This window comes from Fulmarus glacialis, unplaced genomic scaffold, assembly GCF_000690835.1.
Source record: "Fulmarus glacialis isolate BGI_N327 unplaced genomic scaffold, ASM69083v1 scaffold160, whole genome shotgun sequence".
Classification (NCBI taxonomy): domain Eukaryota; kingdom Metazoa; phylum Chordata; class Aves; order Procellariiformes; family Procellariidae; genus Fulmarus; species Fulmarus glacialis.
Genome location: NW_009185597.1, coordinates 23,869 through 44,865, shown reverse-complemented (window position 1 = coordinate 44,865; position 20,997 = coordinate 23,869). Strand labels below are relative to the sequence as shown.

General features: G+C 43.9%; 1 protein-coding gene across 1 annotated transcript in view; it reads left to right on the top strand.

The window, feature by feature from the left end:
* The window catches only part of LOC104074195 (mitogen-activated protein kinase kinase kinase kinase 4-like), a gene marked incomplete at its 3' end in the record, with an annotated part of 59,296 nt that overhangs the window by 15,598 nt on the left and 22,701 nt on the right, over window positions 1-20,997 (top strand). The window contains exons 5-14 of the mRNA XM_009574614.1: window positions 331-421; window positions 3,000-3,130; window positions 6,007-6,061; window positions 8,273-8,351; window positions 9,052-9,227; window positions 10,943-11,015; window positions 11,435-11,630; window positions 12,497-12,661; window positions 13,418-13,579; window positions 17,095-17,247. Coding sequence (XP_009572909.1) covers window positions 331-421; window positions 3,000-3,130; window positions 6,007-6,061; window positions 8,273-8,351; window positions 9,052-9,227; window positions 10,943-11,015; window positions 11,435-11,630; window positions 12,497-12,661; window positions 13,418-13,579; window positions 17,095-17,247 — 1,281 coding nt within the window. The remainder of the gene's footprint in view (window positions 1-330; window positions 422-2,999; window positions 3,131-6,006; window positions 6,062-8,272; window positions 8,352-9,051; window positions 9,228-10,942; window positions 11,016-11,434; window positions 11,631-12,496; window positions 12,662-13,417; window positions 13,580-17,094; window positions 17,248-20,997) is intronic.

Genomic DNA, 20,997 nt, shown 5'->3' with positions numbered 1-20,997 from the left:
TCTTTCCCTCTTTTGCTTGCTTTTAACACATAGTATAAGGAGGCATCCCTTGATTCTGAGATAGAAATTTAAAATATTGCTACCTTGTTCTCTTCACACTTGCCTTCAGAGGTGCTCCACTACTGTCAGGTCTGTGGGTAAAGAGGACAAGCAAATTTGCGGTTGCTGTCCTCTCTCCTCTCAGAAACCAGGGTCTTCATGTTGCTAATAACGTCTAAAGGACTTTCCCTGTGAATAAAGTCTGAGAAGGGTAAAAGTGTAAATGCCAACAATGCCACGCTCTTGATAATGGTAGGAAAAAAGAATAAGGAAAGTCTGGTTTTCTTCTAGGGCTTGGCACATCTTCATGCTCACCATGTCATCCATCGAGATATTAAAGGACAGAATGTTCTTCTCACAGAAAATGCAGAAGTAAAACTGGGTAAGTTTCCTTAAATGTGTGCTAGAAGCCTGTTTGTAAAAAATCGAAGATTTCCATCTTGTCTCGGAAAGAACCTTCAGTAATCTAAGAGCAACAAATATGTCAAGTAGCATTAATGCTTGTGTTTATAAGGTGTCTGTCGTGTAGAAAGAACTGAAAATGTGACATGTTCTGCAAGGATGTCACTCTCAGCCTGTGGAGAATACAGCTACTTCTGGGCAGTCAAACACAGAACCTGTCTAGTAAGTCACAGCACCATCAGGCCTTCACAGCAGATCCCGGCATGCCAAGAGTTCCAAATTTAAAAAGTTGGGGGAATATATTATGCGAATCTATTTCTCTAAGGGAAGGTGGTCTTAAAGATTTTCATAAATCTGTCAATAGGTAAAATTACTCATGTGTAAGGGCTACCACTGAAGAGTAGCTCTTAGTAGTAGTCATCTCAAAAATGTCGGAGTGTGTACTTATTTCCTGTTCTAGCTGTGACATGTCAGTGTTGACAACTTCTGACTTCCTAAGACTAAACTCAAATACATATCTCTCTTGAGGAGGGGCTGTCTTTCATGTTTTGGGGAGACATCACAGAGAACGCGTGGCAATGATTTAAAGGAGCAGTCTCAGGGAGAGCACTTCTCTTATTTGGGGTGATCTTTACGCTCCCTCTCTCTTTAATTGAAAGAATTCACTGTAGGGTTGGAGAACAAAAATAATAAACATGGCCTGTGGATGTAGGGTAGGATGTTTGGCTGGAGCAAAAGTACTTTAAATCTCATTATGGTTTAACCTTATGGCAAAATCCTGGCTTCACTGAAGTCAAAGGGAGTTTTGCTGTTGTATTAAATGAAGGCAGGGTTTTGCTTCTATCTCTCAAAGATATGTACTAGTTTTTCACTGTTCCCCCTTAAAACTGGCAGGATGGGGGGGTTTGTGTGTATTTACGGTCTTGAATAGTTATTAGTCCCACCATCCTTCACATGGTTGACAAGAAAGTTAAATCTCTCTAACTCTGGGTAAAGATGAAACAGATTTACTAAATACAACAATTCAAAAAAAAAAAAAAAAAAAAGTTGTTTCCAGAGAGATTTAGCTCATTTGTCTTAAAGTAAAGAGGCTAGAAACGCAAGAGGTCCTCAGTCCAGTTCCGTTCCACTTCAGTGTAAGTGTGCACGCTTCCCCTCAGAAGCACAGAGTGCAAGATGATCCCAAAGGTCAGGTGCAACTTATTGTTGGAGAAGGTTTGCTAAACAGGCACATCAAATTATAGTAGTACGAATGACTGTGGTTTGCAGATGATCTGCAATGAGGTACATAAGTGAGAAGCTCTGCTCCTTGATGGTATCCATCGGGCTGTCTCCTTTCAGTCCTTTCTTTTCCCTATTATTTTGTCTTCTCTGTGAGTAGCACTCAGGTGCTATGCCCAGTGGATCCAATTAGTGTATCTTAGAGGTTTGTTCAAAGAAAAATACAGTCACATAATTATTGGTTGTATGGGCCCTTCTTCACATCTGAACAAAACCATTTTGCTATACAATCCTGACAAAAGTAACACCCTTTTCAGCACAAAGAGCACCATATGATTCTCTCGTTATAATGAGTCTAAGATCAGAATAAACTAGTATACTCTCCAGCTTGTTCTAAGATAGTGTATGAATGTAAGGAAGGAGTTATTCCAAACACCTCAAAATGAAGTGATATGATACTTTTTTCCAGCTTTCACAAATGGCCATATTAGACCCATCCAAATTTGCCTTGCCTGTAGATACTATTTTTCCTTTCAGATACTAGTTAAAGATCATAGAATCATAGAATCATTAAGGTTGGAAAAGACCTCTAAGATCAGTGAGTCCAACCGTTAACCCAATACCACCATGCCCACTAAATCATGTCCCCGGGCGCCTCATCTACACGTCTTTTAAATACTTCCAGGGATGGTGACTCTACCACTTCCCTGGGCAGCCTGTTCCAAGGCCTGACCACTCTTTCAGTAAAGAAATTTTTCCTAATGTCCAGTCTAAACCTCCCTTGGTGCAACTTGAGGCCATTTCCTCTCGTCCTATCACTAGTTACTTGGGAGAAGAGACCAACCCCCACCTCGCTACAACCTCCTTTCAGGTAGTTGTAGAGCGCGATGAGGTCTCCCCTCAGCCTCCTCTTCTCCAGGCTAAGCAGCCCCAGTTCCCTCAGCCTCTTCTCATCAGACTTGTTCTCCAGGCCCTTCACCAGCTTCGTTGCCCTTCTCTGGACACGCTCCAGCACCTCAATGTCCTTGTAGTGAGGGGCCCAAAACTGGACACAATATTCGAGTTTATTCTGTAATGTCTTCCTAGAGCAATTCCTGTCTGCTGTAACCTGCCTGGCAGATTTAGCGTGCTGTTTATTTGATCCTTCTGTCAAAAAGAAAAAAAAAAAGGCAGTTAAATTTCAACTATTGGACAAGATGTACTGGAGGAACTCAGATTTTACATGCACTGTAGCCCAAAGTTTTGGTATTCTGAACAGTATGAAAGTAACCAAGCAAACACTCTGCCACGTGGATACAACGCTTTATTGATTTCTTTACTTCTGCTTGGCTTTTCAGTGGATTTTGGTGTAAGTGCTCAACTGGATAGGACTATTGGGAGAAGAAACACTTTTATTGGCACACCGTATTGGATGGCGCCTGAGGTCATTGCTTGCGAGGAGAACCCAGACTCTACCTATGATTACAGAGTAAGTGTTACAACTCTGCATAAGGTAGCAAAACGTGCAGGTTATTGCTGAAATCCTGCTCAAGTACTGCATTTGAAAAGTTCAAACTTCCTTCCTTTTAAACCGCAATAATATTATAACTGTACAAATAGAATTATTTGTAATATGTGGGTGGTGGCTCTTTTTAAGAGTGGAGTTTCATTATGAATATTTTTTTGTGAATTGTTAATACATGAAATACACTTTCATAAACTTGTGTGCAAGAAAAACCCAACTAATATATGGAGGTTGCAGGTCAGGATAGAAAAGAAAGGAAGAGGTAAATTTGGAAGGAATACTTGAAATAGTGTAATACTAATACGACAAGTTATTGCTCTCCTCTGTGATAGAGCTGTTTTACTCTGTACTCAGCTGTGAAACCTGTGTTAATTGGCAATAATTAGTATCACTTCACTCATTTATGAGCATGTGACTGCAAGAAGTTTCCCATCCCAGAACGATTTCTGGTCATTCGCAGGGTGGCTGAGGTGAGAAGGCACAGAATTTCGTGTATTTCAGCTTCTGCCCGTTGCCTCTTGTGCTGTCACTGGGCACCTCTCAGAAGTCTGGCTTGGTCTTCTTTACTCTCCTCCCATCAGGAACTTGTACGCATGTATGAGATCCCCCTGAGCCTTCTCTTCTGCAGGCTAAACAGTTCCATCTCTCTCAGCCCAGAGCCTCCCAGCTCCAATCCCTTAAACATCTTTGTGGCCCTTCGCTGCACCCACTCCAGTATGTCCATGACTACCTTACACTGGCGAGCCCAAGAACAGCTGTCAAACACTTTTTCTGGTTCTCCTCCTAACTCTTACAATATGCTGACGCTGTTCCAAAGAGACTTACAAAGCTTATTCTTTGTCCTCTGGCCTCTTTCCAGCAGTGTCATTTGTCTGTCTACACTTACCATGCAGGGTGTTTTCCAGGGATGGCTTTCTGAGCAGCCATCTTCTGAGTGACCCTTCGGTTACTCTCTTGGTTCAGGTGCTCTCTTGGTTGCCTCTTTGCACCTCTCATTCTAATTGTGGCTTCAGAAATATGTATTAGAAGAACTTCTTACTGCTTCCATTTTCCAGTGATTCAGAGGCTGTGATTCTCCCTTTTTGAGACTTTCTGTGCTGCACTGGCAGAGTGAGGTCACGTTGTGTGATTGTCAGTCATGACCAAAGAATGTTCTTGGATTTTATTTTATTTTTCATACCATGTAAATCTTCTACTGAAACCTCAAGAAATTAATCTTTTGTCTTCATTCCCTGTCCCCAGTCGATTTCCTTTTCAGAATGTGTACTTTTCAGAAGATACAAGCATTAGGAACATGCACCCCTAATTCCTGAGGTTTCTTTGCCTTCAGTAATAATCACAGTTCATCTGCGTGCATTTATGTCTGCTTCTGAATAGATTCTGCAGATGGTAGTTTAAAACTGATCGGCGGAGGGTTTTGGAAGCACTTATGCCGACAGTGCTATGACTCAGAAGGTGGCATGGGGCCGGTCTTTTCTACAGACATTTATAGATGATATGGTGAGCAAAGTAGCAAGAAGCCACTCTGTAACTGTTCCAGCTCTGATTTAAAAAAAAAAAAAGATTATAACAAATGAGTAAAAATATATACGCATAAATATGTGTATATACACATTGACCTTTACAAACACTGCTGTCCTCCTCCTTTCCACCCGTCTGCCTCTCGCGCTTTGAAGCTCCAAACCAAAATTCTTGGTAGTCTGATTGTTTCTCCCATTGTCCCTAAAACCTGTGGTACTACCCCTAGAAGACACTTCTAATTTTCAGTCATTTACTTAGTAACAAGTCAGGATCGTGAATCTATTAAATTCCCACCAGTTTTGTTGTCAAATCCCTCCACAAACTATGGATGCGAACTGGTTTTCCGCTTGCGTAAAGCAGTTCAGAGCAGCTGGACTGAGAAGGGTCTGTTGATAAAGTCAGATCTAGTTAGAGTGCCAGGCTGGGCATGAGCTGCTATTCCTTAATGGTATATTGCTTCTAATCTTTGAAGGTTTGTCTTCTGTTGCTCCCTTTTTAAAAGATAGTTTTAGAGAAGCCCTGTAAGTTGGTTTGGTCACGTGCGTGTCATTTGGCTACATTTAGACACAAAAAATAGTAAAATAATGCACATGATTAATCAAGTGGAAACCTGTGAAGTTTTTGCAGTCACTGGTAGTGTTTCCAGTTTACCTTCCATGATCAAAACCTGGCCCTTTGCATCCAGATAAGCTGATAAAGGAAACTCCACTCAAAGTCAACTGAGCTGAACATACACTGCGGCGTATATCTGAATGCATGATGTACTCTCCTTTCATGTGCCCAAAAACATGTGACTGGAGACTCTGGAGACAGAAAAGGTCAGACCCCAAGGCCTGACTATAATTTCTGTTCCATCAGTGTGGAAACTCAGCAATGATTGCTCTGAAATAAGCATTAAGACCAAGAATTTTTTTGGCCAGGAGCAGGGGGGTGAGACACTGCTGTGTCTCACTGCCTCATGAAAACAGGTTAAAAGATTTAAGACATATATTTAAATGGTGCCTGCTATATTCTGGCTCTTGTTTTTTGAAAGCAGAAGGTCTGCGTTTTGGGGCTGGCTGCTTAAATGATGAATCAGCTGTTCAGAGTTGCATGGGAAATGGGAAGCTTCTGGCTATTAGCACATTTCCTAAAAGCTCAGTAGGGAATGGGAGGGAGCAGAGTGTATGTCACTCCAACTAAAACGACCTGATCCAGGAGAAATCTAGGGAAACTGTAAAAACAAACAAAAAAACCCACAAAACCAAAACCCCAAAAGAAAACAAAAAAAAAAGCTTGAATGCTGCAAGTTGCAATGTGCAATGTTTCTTTTCCTGCAGAGTGACCTATGGTCTCTGGGAATCACTGCTATTGAAATGGCCGAAGGAGCTCCTCGTAAGTGATTTGGTATAAAGGTGGGGGTGTCTGCGCTATGTGAACATGTTCTGTGTTAAAATAACTCATGCTTGGCTAATGCACAGATGTACAAAATTCTGGTTCTGGCGATATGTTTAAAAATAATCTATGACTTTTTCTCATTTGGGATCTTTTGCTTTCCTCTTCCTTTTAGACCCTTTACGTCTATATTTTGATTCCTTGCCTTCATTTCCTAGGGAAACAAAATAGTTTTTCTTAGAGCTTTTGTTAGCATCGCTTTGTTGATCACTGCCTGTGGGTACAGCTAAGCAGAAGTGATTGACACATTAGCAGGAAAAATTAACAAGAGTGGCTTTGGGTTTAGGTCACTAAAAAGAAAATACGGCAGTGGGAGAAGCTAGGCCAAAAGGTTATGTTTTTACTCTGGGACTGACTTGATTCTCGCAGGTTTTGGGATGAATACTGTATTTGCTCACATAATGGCTTCGATCCATGACCACATTCTCAACCTGACAGCAGATCGCCATAGTTTTACAGCCTGCCCTCGCCTGCCAGCTGCCCGCCTCGCTCCTCTGGTTAGCCTCTCGCAGCCGTCGGGCAGGGATCGGGGGCTGCAGCGTGGATGCAAAGACCTCGTGCATTTTTGTTTCCGTGGAGGACCGGTTGCTTTGTCCCAGCGCCCGCAAAGCAGATGTGATGTGATGGGGTATCCGGTCACTGCTGAGAGCACAGGAGGTGAAATAAATTACACTCTGGCCTAAGCTTGAGAGCACGTAGGCTGTGTTTTTAAAAAACACACTTGGCCGTTCTCCCGTCAGACTTGGTTTTTAGCAACGCTCAGGAGCCAGCTGGAGTTCAGGAGCACTTTCAGACACTGTGCTTCAGCCTCGCTGAAGCTTAGTCCTGAGACATGAGTCCGTGGGGAGTTTTCTTTGAGAGAGGCTTTGTAGCTTTGCATGCTAATTCCTGATGCCACTTGTATTTGATGTTTTCACTAGTTTTGGCAGGGAAATGCTATGGATTATATTCTGTTGCATTGTGTTTTGTTTACTGTAGTACAACAATGTCTGGGACCCACAGCTAGAAACCAGACTACTTCTGCCCCCCATCCCCACTATATCACATGCTATTGAAAATACAAAGGAAAAAGTCAAAGCCAGAACCCAGATGTGAGAAATGACGGCAGGTGGATGCAGACAGAGAAATTAATAGAAGGCAGTAAAGGCCTTATCAGACCACAGTCTTCTCACTTTTACTAGTTCTGTAATGCAGTAAGTCCATTCCTGTTAAGAGAATCACTGCTGAACACCTGTATATCATAAGAAATCAGCCTCCATATAGTTCCTATCAGTTGTCATTCAGTAGCTCTGTTTTGTAAAGGAAGACCTCTGACCCTTGATATTTCCCCGTGACAGATGGAGCACGCTCATAATTCCGTACAAAATGCCTGGGATAGATGAGATGTGACAGTATTTACTTTCTGCAGAGTTCTTTTAGCTTCAAATTTCCACAACAGTAACATTAGAGAGAAGTACATTGGGCTGGAGAGAAACCAGCCTCTGAATGCATGAGTAGATTCTGTTGCAGATTGTCTAATAATGGTGCTCACACTCCCGAAACACAGAATAGATGAAATGTGTGCTTAGTCATTACAGGCTGCGCCAGTGACGCAGTTTATGAGCTCTCCGCTTCGCATCAGGTTTTCTTCATCCTGCATTTTCTCTTATGCCATGAATAATGTAGCTAGGAGTTTGGTTAAGATTTGGCTTATCATTTATCTGAACCATAAGCCAGATGTAATAAACTAGGTAAGTATTTCAATCCCAACTTTAGCTTCTATTTATGTGAAAACACCCTTTGGTGTATTAGAAAGGTGAGCTTCTTTTATGTCCTTCTGAAGTCTTATATATAAAAAATATTAAGAAAGTTGTACTTGTTCCTGTCATGCAGCCTTTCTTTCAAATCTCTTTTAACTGGCAATAACAGCATATTGCCGTGAAAGATTTCTGTGTGCTCAGAGACTTTATTTCTTGGCTGTAGTGTGAATTTCGTTGACTAATGGTGCGGTTCTGCGGCGGATGCTGTGCTGTTGGAAGTGGGAGTGTTTGTGGAGGACTGCTCCTCTCGGGAGAACCAGGCTCCTGGCCCGGCTGGGTCAGCGTGGTCAGGCTGTGGGAGGGACACAGGGGGGGACATGCACCCTTCAATAGCTTGTGGTTTCCTTTGCAGCCCTGTGTGACATGCACCCCATGAGAGCGCTCTTCCTCATCCCACGGAACCCGCCCCCAAAGTTGAAATCCAGAAAATGGTAAAGAGATGTGTAAAAACTGTATTTTTGCTGCATGGGGCTTAGGAGGATTTTGAGCTCTCTTGTCCGGAGACAATGATCTTGTTAAATCCTGCAGTGATCTGTGAGGTCTTTCCTAGGCTGTTTCTAGTGCTGGGTTAAGCCACGGGTGCAGATGTAGTTTACCTTTGGGAAGCAACACCTTTGTTTTGAACTCTGCCTAAACTGCGGCAGTCATTGCAGTTGCTAAAGTTTGGCATGGGTGGCTGAAACTGCAGTATAGGCGAGGCTTAGGTGGGCTGCTTGGGGCCAGTGCTTTGTCAGAAGACTACATGGACATTGTGGGGCTAATGGCAGTCACTGTGGCCTACAGAGAATGAATTTGTCTTTTAAATAAAGTGTATAAAGAGAATCTTCACCATATCAAAAGGGTAAGGGCATTTTTGAAAGAGTTGCCTTGGCCAGATTGTGGTTTTGTTGATCTGGATGTAAATTCAGGGTAACACCACTGAGAGGGTGGTCGGGGTGGAGTTCCCCATCATTCGCCCTCAGCGCTGTGCTGGTCTCAGGAGACACACTGGTGGCAAAACGCAAATTGTCTCGCGTGCTTCCAGGGCAAAAGGAAACCTTGCAAAGTTAGTGCTTTCCATCACCAGGGGTAGTGCTTGGTGCACAAGTTGAAAAGGATTATTGTTTTCCTCCACTTTTCTATCTTTTTCAGGTCGAAGAAATTCCTAAACTTCGTTGAAAGCTGCCTGGTAAAAAATTATTTGCATCGACCATCCACTGAAACGTTGCTTAAGCATTCTTTCATCCGAGACATGCAGAATGAACGGCAAGTGCGCATCATGCTGAAAGACCACCTGGACAGGACCAGGAAGAAAAAAGGAGAAAAGGGTAATGTGGCAAAATCAAAATAAAAGACACCGCAGAAAGTAGGTCCTCTTCCAATCTTGGCAGCAGAGTACAAGGCAGGTGCAACTGAAATACTAGAACCAGAAAAACTGTGAGAAAGTGTTGTCCTTGATAGTGGTGGGGCCATTTTGAAGATCGCTTTGACCCTGATTCACTGAGAGGAACCCTAATGCTAATGTGAGTGAGGAGTCCAAGTAAAGTCTAGGTCCCTACTTTCTTGAGTATCTAAGTGGTACTCAACGAGCGTTTTCTAGTCTCTTAGTTCATCTGTCTGTTCCTGATCCATTTAATTTACCTGTTGCATCTCCGTATCATTTTAGCTTATGAGTTCTTTGGGGGCAGAAGTGCTCTTTACGCATTTTGCAGTGGAGTGCACAAAAGAGACCTTGAGAAGGCCTCCAGGCTCCAGCAAAACACAAGTGGGTGTAATGAATCATCTACTTCACAGGGTGGCTGAAGAAAATCTGAGTTTGTTCCAAATGCTAGCCTTACTCTTTAGAGCGAAACCTGGAAGAAGCTGTGGTGGAGCAGGGATGATACTTGTGTAAATGCCCGTGCACAGCAGACTAAGGGCTGTGCAAAGTGGGGAGAGAGCGTAGCCTGTTTTTTTCCCTGCCCTCTCTCCCGTCTTTTTCTTCTGTATATTTTATACTGGCAGGTGCACTGTGAAAATCAGTGACTATGAGGGCAAACTCGGAAAGCACTATACAGTCAGAAAGTGACTTATAAACTCCAAGTATTGATTTGACAACAGGAATCTTTGTGCCTAAAATGAAATTGCTGTTGCAGTGTAGATTTACTGACTCCAATAGTAGTTGAAAATTCTGCCATCTCTTTCAGCTATGAATCTCAAGACACATTCGAATGGAAAGATAGCGAGTTAGAGTTTCTCACAAATGCCCTTGGGGCGGGGGGAAATGCAATGATAACAATCACTTCTTGATAGATGGTTATATTTTGACCTGAAAAGTGCTATTTTTAATCAAAGCTCCCCTGAAAGGGAGAACAGTGTGAAATTGCCAGACTATACACTTCAAAATAGTGACTTCAAAAAAGATTAAGTCCCACTTTAGCATGCCATATAGCCAGCAATGCAGAGTAGGACCTGAAATTATCCCTTAAAAGCTGCCTTCCTGTTAGTCTTAAAGAGAACTTTAAAAGTGTGGGTCAGCTTCTTTTGAACTGCTGTGCTAAAACTAGCATTTATTGATTATCCCTGTTTCTTTTTTTATTCACTTTAATACAAAAGGAAACCTGGATTTACTGAAGGCTTCAGCTTAGCCATACAACAGGTATACAGCAGCAGAGAAGGGCAGTCCAAGTCTTTTATGTCCTATCTAAATTTCTTTCTGAAGAACCCTTCTGCTGCTGTTGTTATGGGGGTTGGATTTCTCTGTGGATTTGGCCTAATTTATTTCAGATCATGGAAGTAGGTTAGTTTTGCAAAACCAATACAGTCAGTCAACGGAAAAGGTGGGAGTGTGTAAAGGGGCTGTCCTGAAACATTATCTGAACTAGATTTTGAATTATGTACGTGGATACCTTACCTCCCCTCAGCCTCCCACTGCAACCTGTGGCTTTTAAATTCCAGCTGAACTACATGTAGTTCAGGCTGAGTGCTCAGAAACAAAGTTCAAGATCATATCTTAAATAACAGCATCCTCCACTAGGGTTTGTTTATTGTTCTCTTTTTTTAGAAGAAACGGACTATGATTACAGTGGAAGTGAGGAGGAAGATGATGATCTGAATGAAGATGAAGGAGAACCAAGGTTAATTTTGTTACTGGACTAGAAAATTTGACTGCCCAAGCTGTTCTCATTGAAGGCAGCCCTCCTCAGCCAGAATGGCTTTCTTAACTTGCTCTGAATCCCTTATCTCCTGCATCCCCTCTGATATTTACTATTTTAACTGTTTTGTAGCTATCAAATATAACTGCTGAGTGTAAGATGTCTGTAATAAGTTGCTTCTTAGTTCCCCTGCAGTAGGGAGGAAACTCTCAAATGAAGGACCCGATAATCAGCTTCAGGCTGTTTTGTAGCACAGTAAGTGCGGATGCGTAGTCAACATGCTGGAGATTTATTGGAACGTCTTAATTTGCTAACACAGGACAACACGCAATTCCCAATGCACCTTGTAGTCTCTCTTTAATGTTATGTTTAGTCATGTAGAAACCTCCCCTTTGTTTCAGCTCCATAGTTAATCTCCCGGGAGAGTCAACTCTGCGCCGTGAATTTCTGAGGCTGCAGCAGGAGAACAAAAACCGTTCTGACCCTCATCGCCAGCAGCAACAACTGAAGGACCAGGAGAAATACAAGAAGCAGCTGCTGACAGAGCGGCAGAAAAGGATCGAGCAGCAGAAGGAGCAGAGGAGGAGGCTGGAGGATGTAGGGACCAGCTTGTATTGTTGTTCCATGTCTCATCACAAATAAAAAATGTGCCTGTAGAGAGTAGGCTTTGAAAGGCAAGAAGGCTGTGTTAAATGGTCGGCATAACCTGGACTGTAGTCTTTAGCCTTGGGAGAACTTTTGAACACAATGATTTTAAATGATTTTAAATGGGCTCTGTCCTTTTCCGGCTGACAACCTGCCCTGAGCTTTGGGAGCGGAAAAGGAGGGGCATTTTGCTTGAGTTTGGTGGTGGAAGCCCGGGCAGATGGGATGAGAGATCCCCATTTCTTTCTCATGTGCGTTGCCCAATTTGGAGTCTGTCTGTCTGATCCAGAGTCCTGGCCCTGCTTCTGTTTAAGATGTTACAAGATAGCTGCTGCCTTTTCAGCTGTCTGACACGCTATGGTGTTGGAGACATTGCTAAATCACCAACGTGTCTCTTCTCATGAGTATCTGATGAAATTCAAGCATTGTGCAAACACTCCAGAGCTGGCATTTGTGAAGCATAGTGGTGCTGCCCCAGCAAAACGGGGGGACTCTGGAAAAACCCTTCCTTCTCAAAATGACGGGAAGATACTAGTCATTAGATTAGCTGCCAGCCATCACAGAGATCTCGCATGCCTGCTTAAATGAATGGCAAATCTGCCCTGGGCTGCCAAAAGGGCAAAGGTTTTACTTCAGGTTTGGCAGTCATTGCGGTGGCAGCTTGTGGCTGTCTGCTTCTGCTGCGCAGTGTATCGGGTATCCCGTTAGCGTCTGCATAGCAGGAGATGGGCCTTGTGATTAACGAACACTGGCATAAGTAATTGGTGGGTACAAAAGTAAAGTAAAATAAGCAATGTTATTCCCTGGCTCTCTTCCAGCATCAGAGGCGAGAGCAGGAGCTACGAAGGCAGCAGGAGAGTGAGCAGAGGTGGCCAGAGGCTAAGGCCCTTCAGAGGAAAGAGGAGAGGTGTAAAGACGACAAAAGGGCTGTGGAAGATGAACGGTTCATAGTAGATGGACAGAGGAAATCAGAAAAGAAGCAGGTATGAACAGAGTGTTTACTGACAGCAATTCACAGCTCCCTGTTCCTGTAGCTGATGTCTTTCTCAGTTCCCTGCGGGTGTTCCCATCCTCTGAGTCACAGACCAGAGAGGGACTTTTTTAATGCATTTACTGCCTCTTGTTCTCAGATTAACGTAAGTTAACTTACGTGTTACTGAGTCATCCTCCTCATCTATAGCAATGGCACTGCCTCCCACTTCTCTCCCTGCCATTTCTCCGTGCTGAAGTGGTCTTCAGTCACTTCAATCTGATTTAAAATATCTTTACCCTGAAAGCTTCCAGCATCAGCTCAACCTAAGCTTAAATCTCCAGTCTCCAGTTTCTGTTCGGGTTGTAACCAGAACCATTTCTTTCTCACAAATAAAAATGGAGCAGAGGTTAATTTTAATGCTGAAGTCTCATTGTCACGTCTGGCACCTTGGCCACAATGTTTTTCTAATGTTTCAGCAGCGAACTGATTTGTAATCAAACAGAAGCATGGAGTGTTTGATTAAAGCCCTCTGGTTTTAGGAAGAGTAAAAAGAAAAAATACTGTTTTCTGGCGTGCTGTCTCAAAAGCCAAACACGGGGTGTTTGGGGTCACTTTATGCTTCTTATTGCTCGGGGTTGTGACTGTTCTGTCAGCCCTGCTGGGATCCTGCTCACTTTGTTCTTTGAAAAGCCAGTATTTCCAGCGGTCAACTTGGTTGTCCTCCAAGGCATTGTTCTCTCTGAGGTTCATCACTCTTTGCTTTCAGAAGGTGGAAGATGTGCAGCACAACAGGAAGGTGCATCGAACTCTCCCCAAAGATCAGACACAGCTGCTGTCTCTCCAGCATGACCACAAGCAGAAGAAGAAGGAGCCTCCCAAGAGTTCCAATTCAGCAGTGCATCCTCCATCAAGCAGCACAAGCAAAGAGGTACCGTCTCAGCCAATGTAGCGTTTTGGTGCTTTGCAGTTTATGATGCTGTGGTAATGCTGAAGCAGAGAACAGACTGATCTTCAAACCTAAATCTGGAGCTTGACCTGTGTCTTACTACACACTTTTGCTACAGTAAAGCCTTTGGTTTCCATTAATGTAGAGGATAAGAGAAAGGAAATGTTGGTCTGTCACTTCTACTCGAGTTCAGAGAAGGGTTTGACTGGTGAATGGGGAAAAAAGGTCCTTCTGGTCAAACAGGTGTCATTCCCTTGTCTTCCAAAGAGGAATGAATTAAGGTTTGAGGTTTTTAAAATCAGGTCTTTGCCTGATTTTAGGGTTCGCAGAATTGACCCAGACACAGAATGGCATCATGCCTCCCAAGCACAGATCTCCAGGCCTCAATGTCAGGCTGTGATGCCTTTTCTTGTTCTTTGTCTCCCAGGATTTTGGGTAGATAAGGTTTGGTGGATCAGGGGTAGCCACATACAGTCCTTGATTAAGAGTTGCAAGTCATTTCACTCTTTTGCTAGCTCTGAAAGTATTTCTGCCCATCAACTTGTTCTGCTTACTGTTATCATATTGTGAAAAGCTACGGATCCATTTCACATATGTTATCTCATCATTCCTAGCACCCTTATTTTTCGTTTTGCTATAATCCCAACTTGTGAGCCCAGTTCTACAGCTGGTGTGATTTGTTGTGTTACTAAAGTCTGGGTCGATGTCAAAAATCTCAGCAGCTCACGGGTGCCTCCTTGGGTGGCTGTGTCTAAGTAGAACAGTGGATGTGATGGTCTCTGCATTCATGGCAAAGCATCTTCCCAAAATACCCAAGCAAAGGCATGAGGAGAGCTCGTGCGCATGTATGTAGAAGGGATGCAGAGCGCTGCTTCTTAACATCTTGCTGCAGTCTTTAAGCAAGTGCCCTGTTTGTCACCTCTTTGTGTGTGCGCGCATGTGTGCATGCATGCTGCAACTGGTTCCCTTAGCTGAAATTTTCTATGTTGATAAACAGTTAAATGAAACTGCTAGGATTGTTGAAATGATGAATTTTAATAACTGAATAGAGTCAGCAAACAGCTAAGCAGCAATATGAAATCAGGAAAACAAAAGATACTAAGCTCCTTGGTAGAGTAGCAGTTTGTGAAAACAAAAGGACAATTCTGCTTGAAGTACAACTTAACTGTCAAAAAACTGAATGCCCTAGCTCCAAAGGCTTTATTGCATTGACTGATCAGCAAATCATTAATGAAGTTTGAATGAACTCCTCTTGAAGCAGTATTTGTTTGATGGTGGAGGGCTGGGTCTTATTCCAGCTGGGGAGTAAATTGGGTGTGGACAGAGAAGTAACCTGCTTTTGCTAAGTACGCAACATTAAAGTCAATAGAAATGCTTTGCCTTTGCTAGGCTTTCGGTGGGTGGGGAGAAAATGCAACGCAGTTGAGTTAATTTGACTTTTTTTCTACTTCATTGTAGTTAGAAGTCAAAAGAACTGCAAAATGTCAGCTTAAATACTCATCTCTGGTTTTGGCATGTGTTTTGTAAATGACCCCTTTGTAACAGAATGAAATCTATTATGGAATTTAGTGTACAGTCACTGTTAACTTTTAATTTAGTGGTGAAATAAAATATCACTAGTTGCAGATAAAGTGCTGCCTGCCTTTTAGGTTCACAGCACGAGGCTTTTGTCGTTATGGCTACTATAATATACTGTAGTTTTAAGGACAAATTATTTTACAATATTACTTATTTAATCTCAGAACTTCTTGGAAGTGGCAGTTCCTTCCACTAAAATCATAATTAGTGGTCTAGGGTTGCATTTTTTGGTTGAAGTTTGAGACTTTGTAATTATGTCAGCAGTCATAATTGTTCACAACAATTTAAAAGTGCTTTAAAGTTTTGACTGTTTTTAACAGTGATAACTCAGTGAATTTGTTCTTGTTGATATTGATCTTTCCCAGTTTATTAGTGAAAGAGATGCTAGTTTCTCTTGGGACACAGCTACACAGGGATAGAGGTAGCCTACTCAAGAGCGAGTTTGTTTGCATACTTTTTAGGGCTCAGTGGCATTTGCAGGACCAATTACTGATATACAAAAACTCTGCAGAATTACTGTTGCATTGAGGCATTAAAAACAAGCAAAGAAACAAAAAACCATAAAGCCCTCCAAAGCCCCAAGTTTAATGTTTGGGGCCACAGAACCCTTTCTTTTGGGAGTTCCTTGTCTTTGCCATTGCACTCATCCTGTCGCAGGCAGGTCAGGGTGGGTTTCCCCTGGTCTGTGCAGATGTGAGCTCACTCTATGCTGTACGTGGTCCCACCGGCACCAGAGCTAATGAGCTGAGAGGCAAGGACTCCTAGACTTGACGCTGCAGTAGTTCAGTGCCTGGATAGGGGCTGGCATCAGTTCTGGGAGCCCAGAGTGTCAGCTGCATGAGTTTGCATCTGAATCACAATATATTGCATGCAAGCACCCTTTGGGCACAGAGGTGGTAGGTAAATTATCGTATCTAGCTTTTACATTTTCTTGCTTATGGTAAAATTTGCCTTTCATTATTAGGAGTTGCAAGTAATGAAAATCTGGCCTCAAGAGTAGTATAACGGTTGAGTTCACTGGGGCTAGAATTTCGTGGTATTTGGCTGTGGTTGCTTATTCTAATAAGGGTTTCTTTTGGGTTTTTTTGGTGTTCTTTTTTTCCCCCCAGTTGAGATCTGTGAGACTAGGTGGAATCATTTTCCATCTCCTCAGCAGTTCGCTAGGCTGTGTTAAGAATATGCTTACCTTCCTGACGTAGGCACAAACATCCAGATATAGTGAGAGATACCATTAAGAATGCCCACCCAGACACAGATAACTGTGTTTTTATGGCATTAATTTCTGGTTTACTGTGTAGAGCTGTTTCTAGGCTGCTGAATGGGAGGATATGTTAAAGATTTACACTAGAGAATGGGAATTAGTCATGTTGAATGAAACTGGAAAGAGTAGTGGGGTCAAAACCATAGGATAAAGATTTTTGTAATGAGCAATACCCTTAGGAAATAAAGGGACCTTTATTCCTTCTAGATCACGTTCCTCAGTCTTTTCCATAGTGCAAGTAACATACCAAAAGATAGAGTGTTAAAAGTGTTTTAAAGTAGAAAGCAACATGCAGTAATGTCAACGTTGTAGAAGGGTGTAATAAATGCACAGCAAAACAGGCTGCATGTTGTCAAAGATAAGTAAATACAGACAGATGATTCCTCCCAGCTAAAATCCCAGCCTGCAGCAAGTGGGATGGCCTAGAATACAACAGATGGTAACTCAGGCCCTTTTCCTAGCTGCAGTTTGGAAACTTGATGGAAAAGGAAGGGTTGCAAATGGAGAGGCAATAATGGTTCATATTGTTCCAGGGCTGACCTCTTCCCAATGGGGAGGTCCATCAGAGTCGATGCGCACTGTGCTGCTGTCGGAGAACATCCAGGCTGCAAAGCCTGAGGCTCAGTGTGCAACATGCTGCTGCTTTTCTCCTTCTCAGGCTGAGGACCGAAAAAAGAAAAGTGACAGCATCCAGCCTTCCCTCCAGTGGCCAGCGGTGCTGGGGCACGAAGCCACGCCACACGCCAGGATGGGATCTGGCAGCAGTTCCAGCCCTTGCACCCCCGCACCACAGAGAGCCATGTTAGTACAGGTACGGTACTGCTGCCCCAGACGGGGAGGAGAAAGCATGGGTGGTTCCTAAGCAGAACAGCGCATCGGAAGCCTGATTCCCTTCGCTCCTGGCACAAATGACTGAAGCCTGTGCAAACCGGCTCAGAGGTTTTTAGTGCCACCACATGCTGCAAAGTCCTACGTGGAATTATGCTTAGGCACTGCAGATCGGGGTTAGATAACAGTTATTTTTATATACTTGATTCCTGGTTGCTGATTCCATGATATTACTCTTAGATGTTTCACAGAAAGCCTGAATGACTGCGCTGTTGCAGTCTCTGGATGATGTATTATTTGTATGGCGCCATAAATATACGTGGCACTTTACAAAGCAAGTCCAAAGCTGGAATTTTTATCCCTGAAGACTGTATAAACAAGCAAGATTGTTAGTGATCTTATGAAATAATCTAGAAGTATATGGAGATGTAATAAGGACCAATGCAGAGTCAGATTTTGCCTGTGGATAGAGCCCAGAAGGTCTGTGACTTGAAAAATTTCAGTATTAGAGGTAGAATAAACAGTGAAAGCACTCAAGTTCTGCATTGGAATCTTTCTCTCAAAACGTTTTAGCTCTTGCTATTTCTACCAGTTCTGGGAGAGGTGATTCAGGGTTCTGACACTGTGCCCAAAAATTCGGCTTCCTTTCAACATCCTACTCTTTCACAGTGTGTGAAATAAGTAGCTTAGACTGCAGTTACTTTTTTCTCCAGTCTCTTGTGAAGGGACTGTAAGCATGTGTGAGCAAAAGAAAAACAAGATAGACAGCAAGTAGAGATGGAATGAAGTGGGAGCACAGCTCATTTAAGCTGGAAACCTCCACTTGCTTTGAAAACATGCAGTGGCAGGAATAATCTTACTGCCTTTACAGTTCCCCACAGCACTTCATTTGTGCATTCATTCATCCCCTCAACGAGGATATACAATCATAGCGCTTGTTTTATTCTTGGCAGCTCTCAGTTTGTGCTGGACTCCTGGATGGATGGATGAAGCTTCTGATCCATCTCTCCAGTTGCTTCTGTGGGATTTAGCCAGTGGTACCCAGAGCAGAGTGGCATTTGGATCATGCTTAGGCGTTGTTTGTGTGCTGCTGTGGCATCTTGTGGCCTCTTTTCTGTGCGCGTTGGATCTTGGAGTCAAAGGGGGAAGATCAGACCGCGGGGGAGGGTGGGTTATTAATTTCAGCTCAGCTGCTTTCAGAGCATGTCGTGCTGCCTCACCGCTGAGCTCTAGCAGCAGTGTGGGCCTGTGTACTTTGAGGCTACCTGTGATTATGGGTTATTACTATGAGGTTAGGTTGTATTATCCCCAAGTTCATTGCTGGCCACTGAAACCTTGCTTGGCATGAACTCCTGGTGAACATCCTGCATGGAAGATCATAGAATCACAGAATGGTTTGGGTTGGAAGGGACCTTTGAAGGTCATCTAGTCCAATCCCCTTGCAATGAGCAGGGACATCTTCAACTAGATCAGGTTGCTCGGAGCCCCAACCAACCTGACCTTGAATGTCTCCAGGGATGGGGCATCTACCACCTCTCAGGGCAACCTGTTCTTCCTTATATCTAGTCTGAGTCTACCCTCTTTTAGTTTAAATCCCTTACCCTATTGCAACAGGCCCTATTAGAAAAGTTTGTCCCCCTCTTTCTTATAAGCCCCCTTTAAGTACTGAAAGGCTGCAGTAAGGTCTCCCCGAAGCCTTCTCTTCTCCAGGCTCAACAACCCCAACTCTCTCAGTCTTTCTTCATAGCAGAGGCGTTCCACCCCCCTGATCATTTTTGTGGCCCTCCTCTGGACCCGCTCCAACAGGTCCATGTCTGTCTTGTGCTGAGGGCTCCAGAGCTGGACGCAGCACTGTAGGTGGGGTCTCACCAGAGCAGAGTAGAGGGGCAGAATCCCCTCCCTCGACCTGCTGGCCACGCTTCTTTTGATGCTGCCCAGGATAGGGTTGGCCTTCTCCTCGTCTGTTGTTACCAGTTTGCCAGTTGTGTTCATCGCGAGGGTACCCTTCTTTTGACCTTCCTTTTCTGGCTGACACACCTATAGAAGCCATTCTTATTATTGTTTGCGTCCCTTGCCAAGTTCAGCTCCAGCTGCTCCTTGGCCTTCCTGATCCTATCCCTACTCAACCGGGCAAGGTCTCTATACTCTTCCCAGGATACCTGTCCCTGCTTCCACTGCCTGTGCGTTTCCTTCTTGCCCTTTAGTTTGACCAGCAGGTCTTGACTCATTCATACTGGTCTCTTGCCTTCCTTTCCTGATTTCTTACACCTGGGGATCGAGAGCTCTTGCACCCTATGGAAAGTGTCCTTAAAGATCTGCCAGCTCTGTTCTGCTCCCTTGTCCCTGAGAGTAATTTCCAGGGGGTCCCGTTGACTAACTCCTTGAACAGCTGGAAGTTTGCTTTCCTAAAATTCAGGGTCCTGACTTTACTCTTCACCTCACCCATATCCTTCAGGACTGCGAACTCCACCAGCGCATGATCACTGCAACCCAGGCTGCCTCCAGTCTCGACATCACCGATTAGCTCACTTGCGTTGGTGACCATCAGGTCCAGTATGCATCCCCTCTGGTAGGGCTGTCTATTACTTGGCTTAGGAAGTTATCCTCAATGCCCTCCAGCAGTCTCCTGGACTGCCTACAGCTCGCCGTGCTACCTTTCCAGCAGATGTCGGGGTGGTTGAAGTCCCCCAGCAGGATATGGATATTGTCTTAAAAAGCAAGATATAGAAGCGCCTTAAAAATCATGCCCTCGTTAGCAGCTCTTTATACTGGCCATGTCAAGCTCAGCGTGTCCTGAGCCAGCCCTGAGAACCATTCTCATGTTCTGCCTTTTCCTCAGTCTGTGCTTCGCAAAGCGCTCCGTAACTCCTCCTTCCCCAAGAGCCAGGGTCCTTGCGGATCAGGCTCCCTGGCTCAGCTCTCCCCTATCCTTCTGCTTCTGTTTATGCCCTGGAGGGATTCCGTGGGAGGCAGATAGTAGCTGTCTGTTAGCGTCTTTAAGTCAAAGTCTCCCTGTGCCTTTCCTGTTCAGGTTGCTGTTCGGTGATGATGGAAAAATCACCGTAGCCAGCTGTTGGGAGAGGAAAGGCCCTGTTTCACCTGATAGCTTTTACCTGGGAAAACATTTGTGTATCTTCGCACATCCTTTTTTCCAGGGCCTGTTTGTCATTTCAAGTCATGAGTATTGTAACTGGCTTGTACCATCAAATCACTGGAGAGCTTGTGCAAGGTCTACAAGAAGGACATTTGTATCTTAGCCTTGAGTAGAGGCTGGCAGCTTCCTTGAGGCGAATATTTCAGCCCTGCAATGGAAGTGAGGGAGTCCATAGTTTATTGCAGGGCATTTGGTTTCTGCAAGAGCACAGTGGCTGTACAGAGGATAGTGCTGCCCTGTTAAAATGCCATTCCCGGGATAAAAGGAGCTATGTTCTAGGCTGGCTGCGTCACCTAGGACAAGCCACTTCATTCCTTTGCACCCTGTCGGTGCTTCTCTGTTTGGTAGTACCTCTCCCAGCTGCCGAGGGGGGTGGTGAGGAATGAAGCAGTATTTACCAACCTCTTTCACATTCCTTGATGGACACTACACTATAAAATTTTATGCTGTTTAAAGTGATGGTGTTACTTAAGGATAATAGCAGCAAGTGATATACAGTTGTTACCGTGTGATTTCACTCCCTGCTGGTAGCTGCCCTGTTACCCACTCACAAGTGGGTGCTCCAGCTGATAGAGGCCG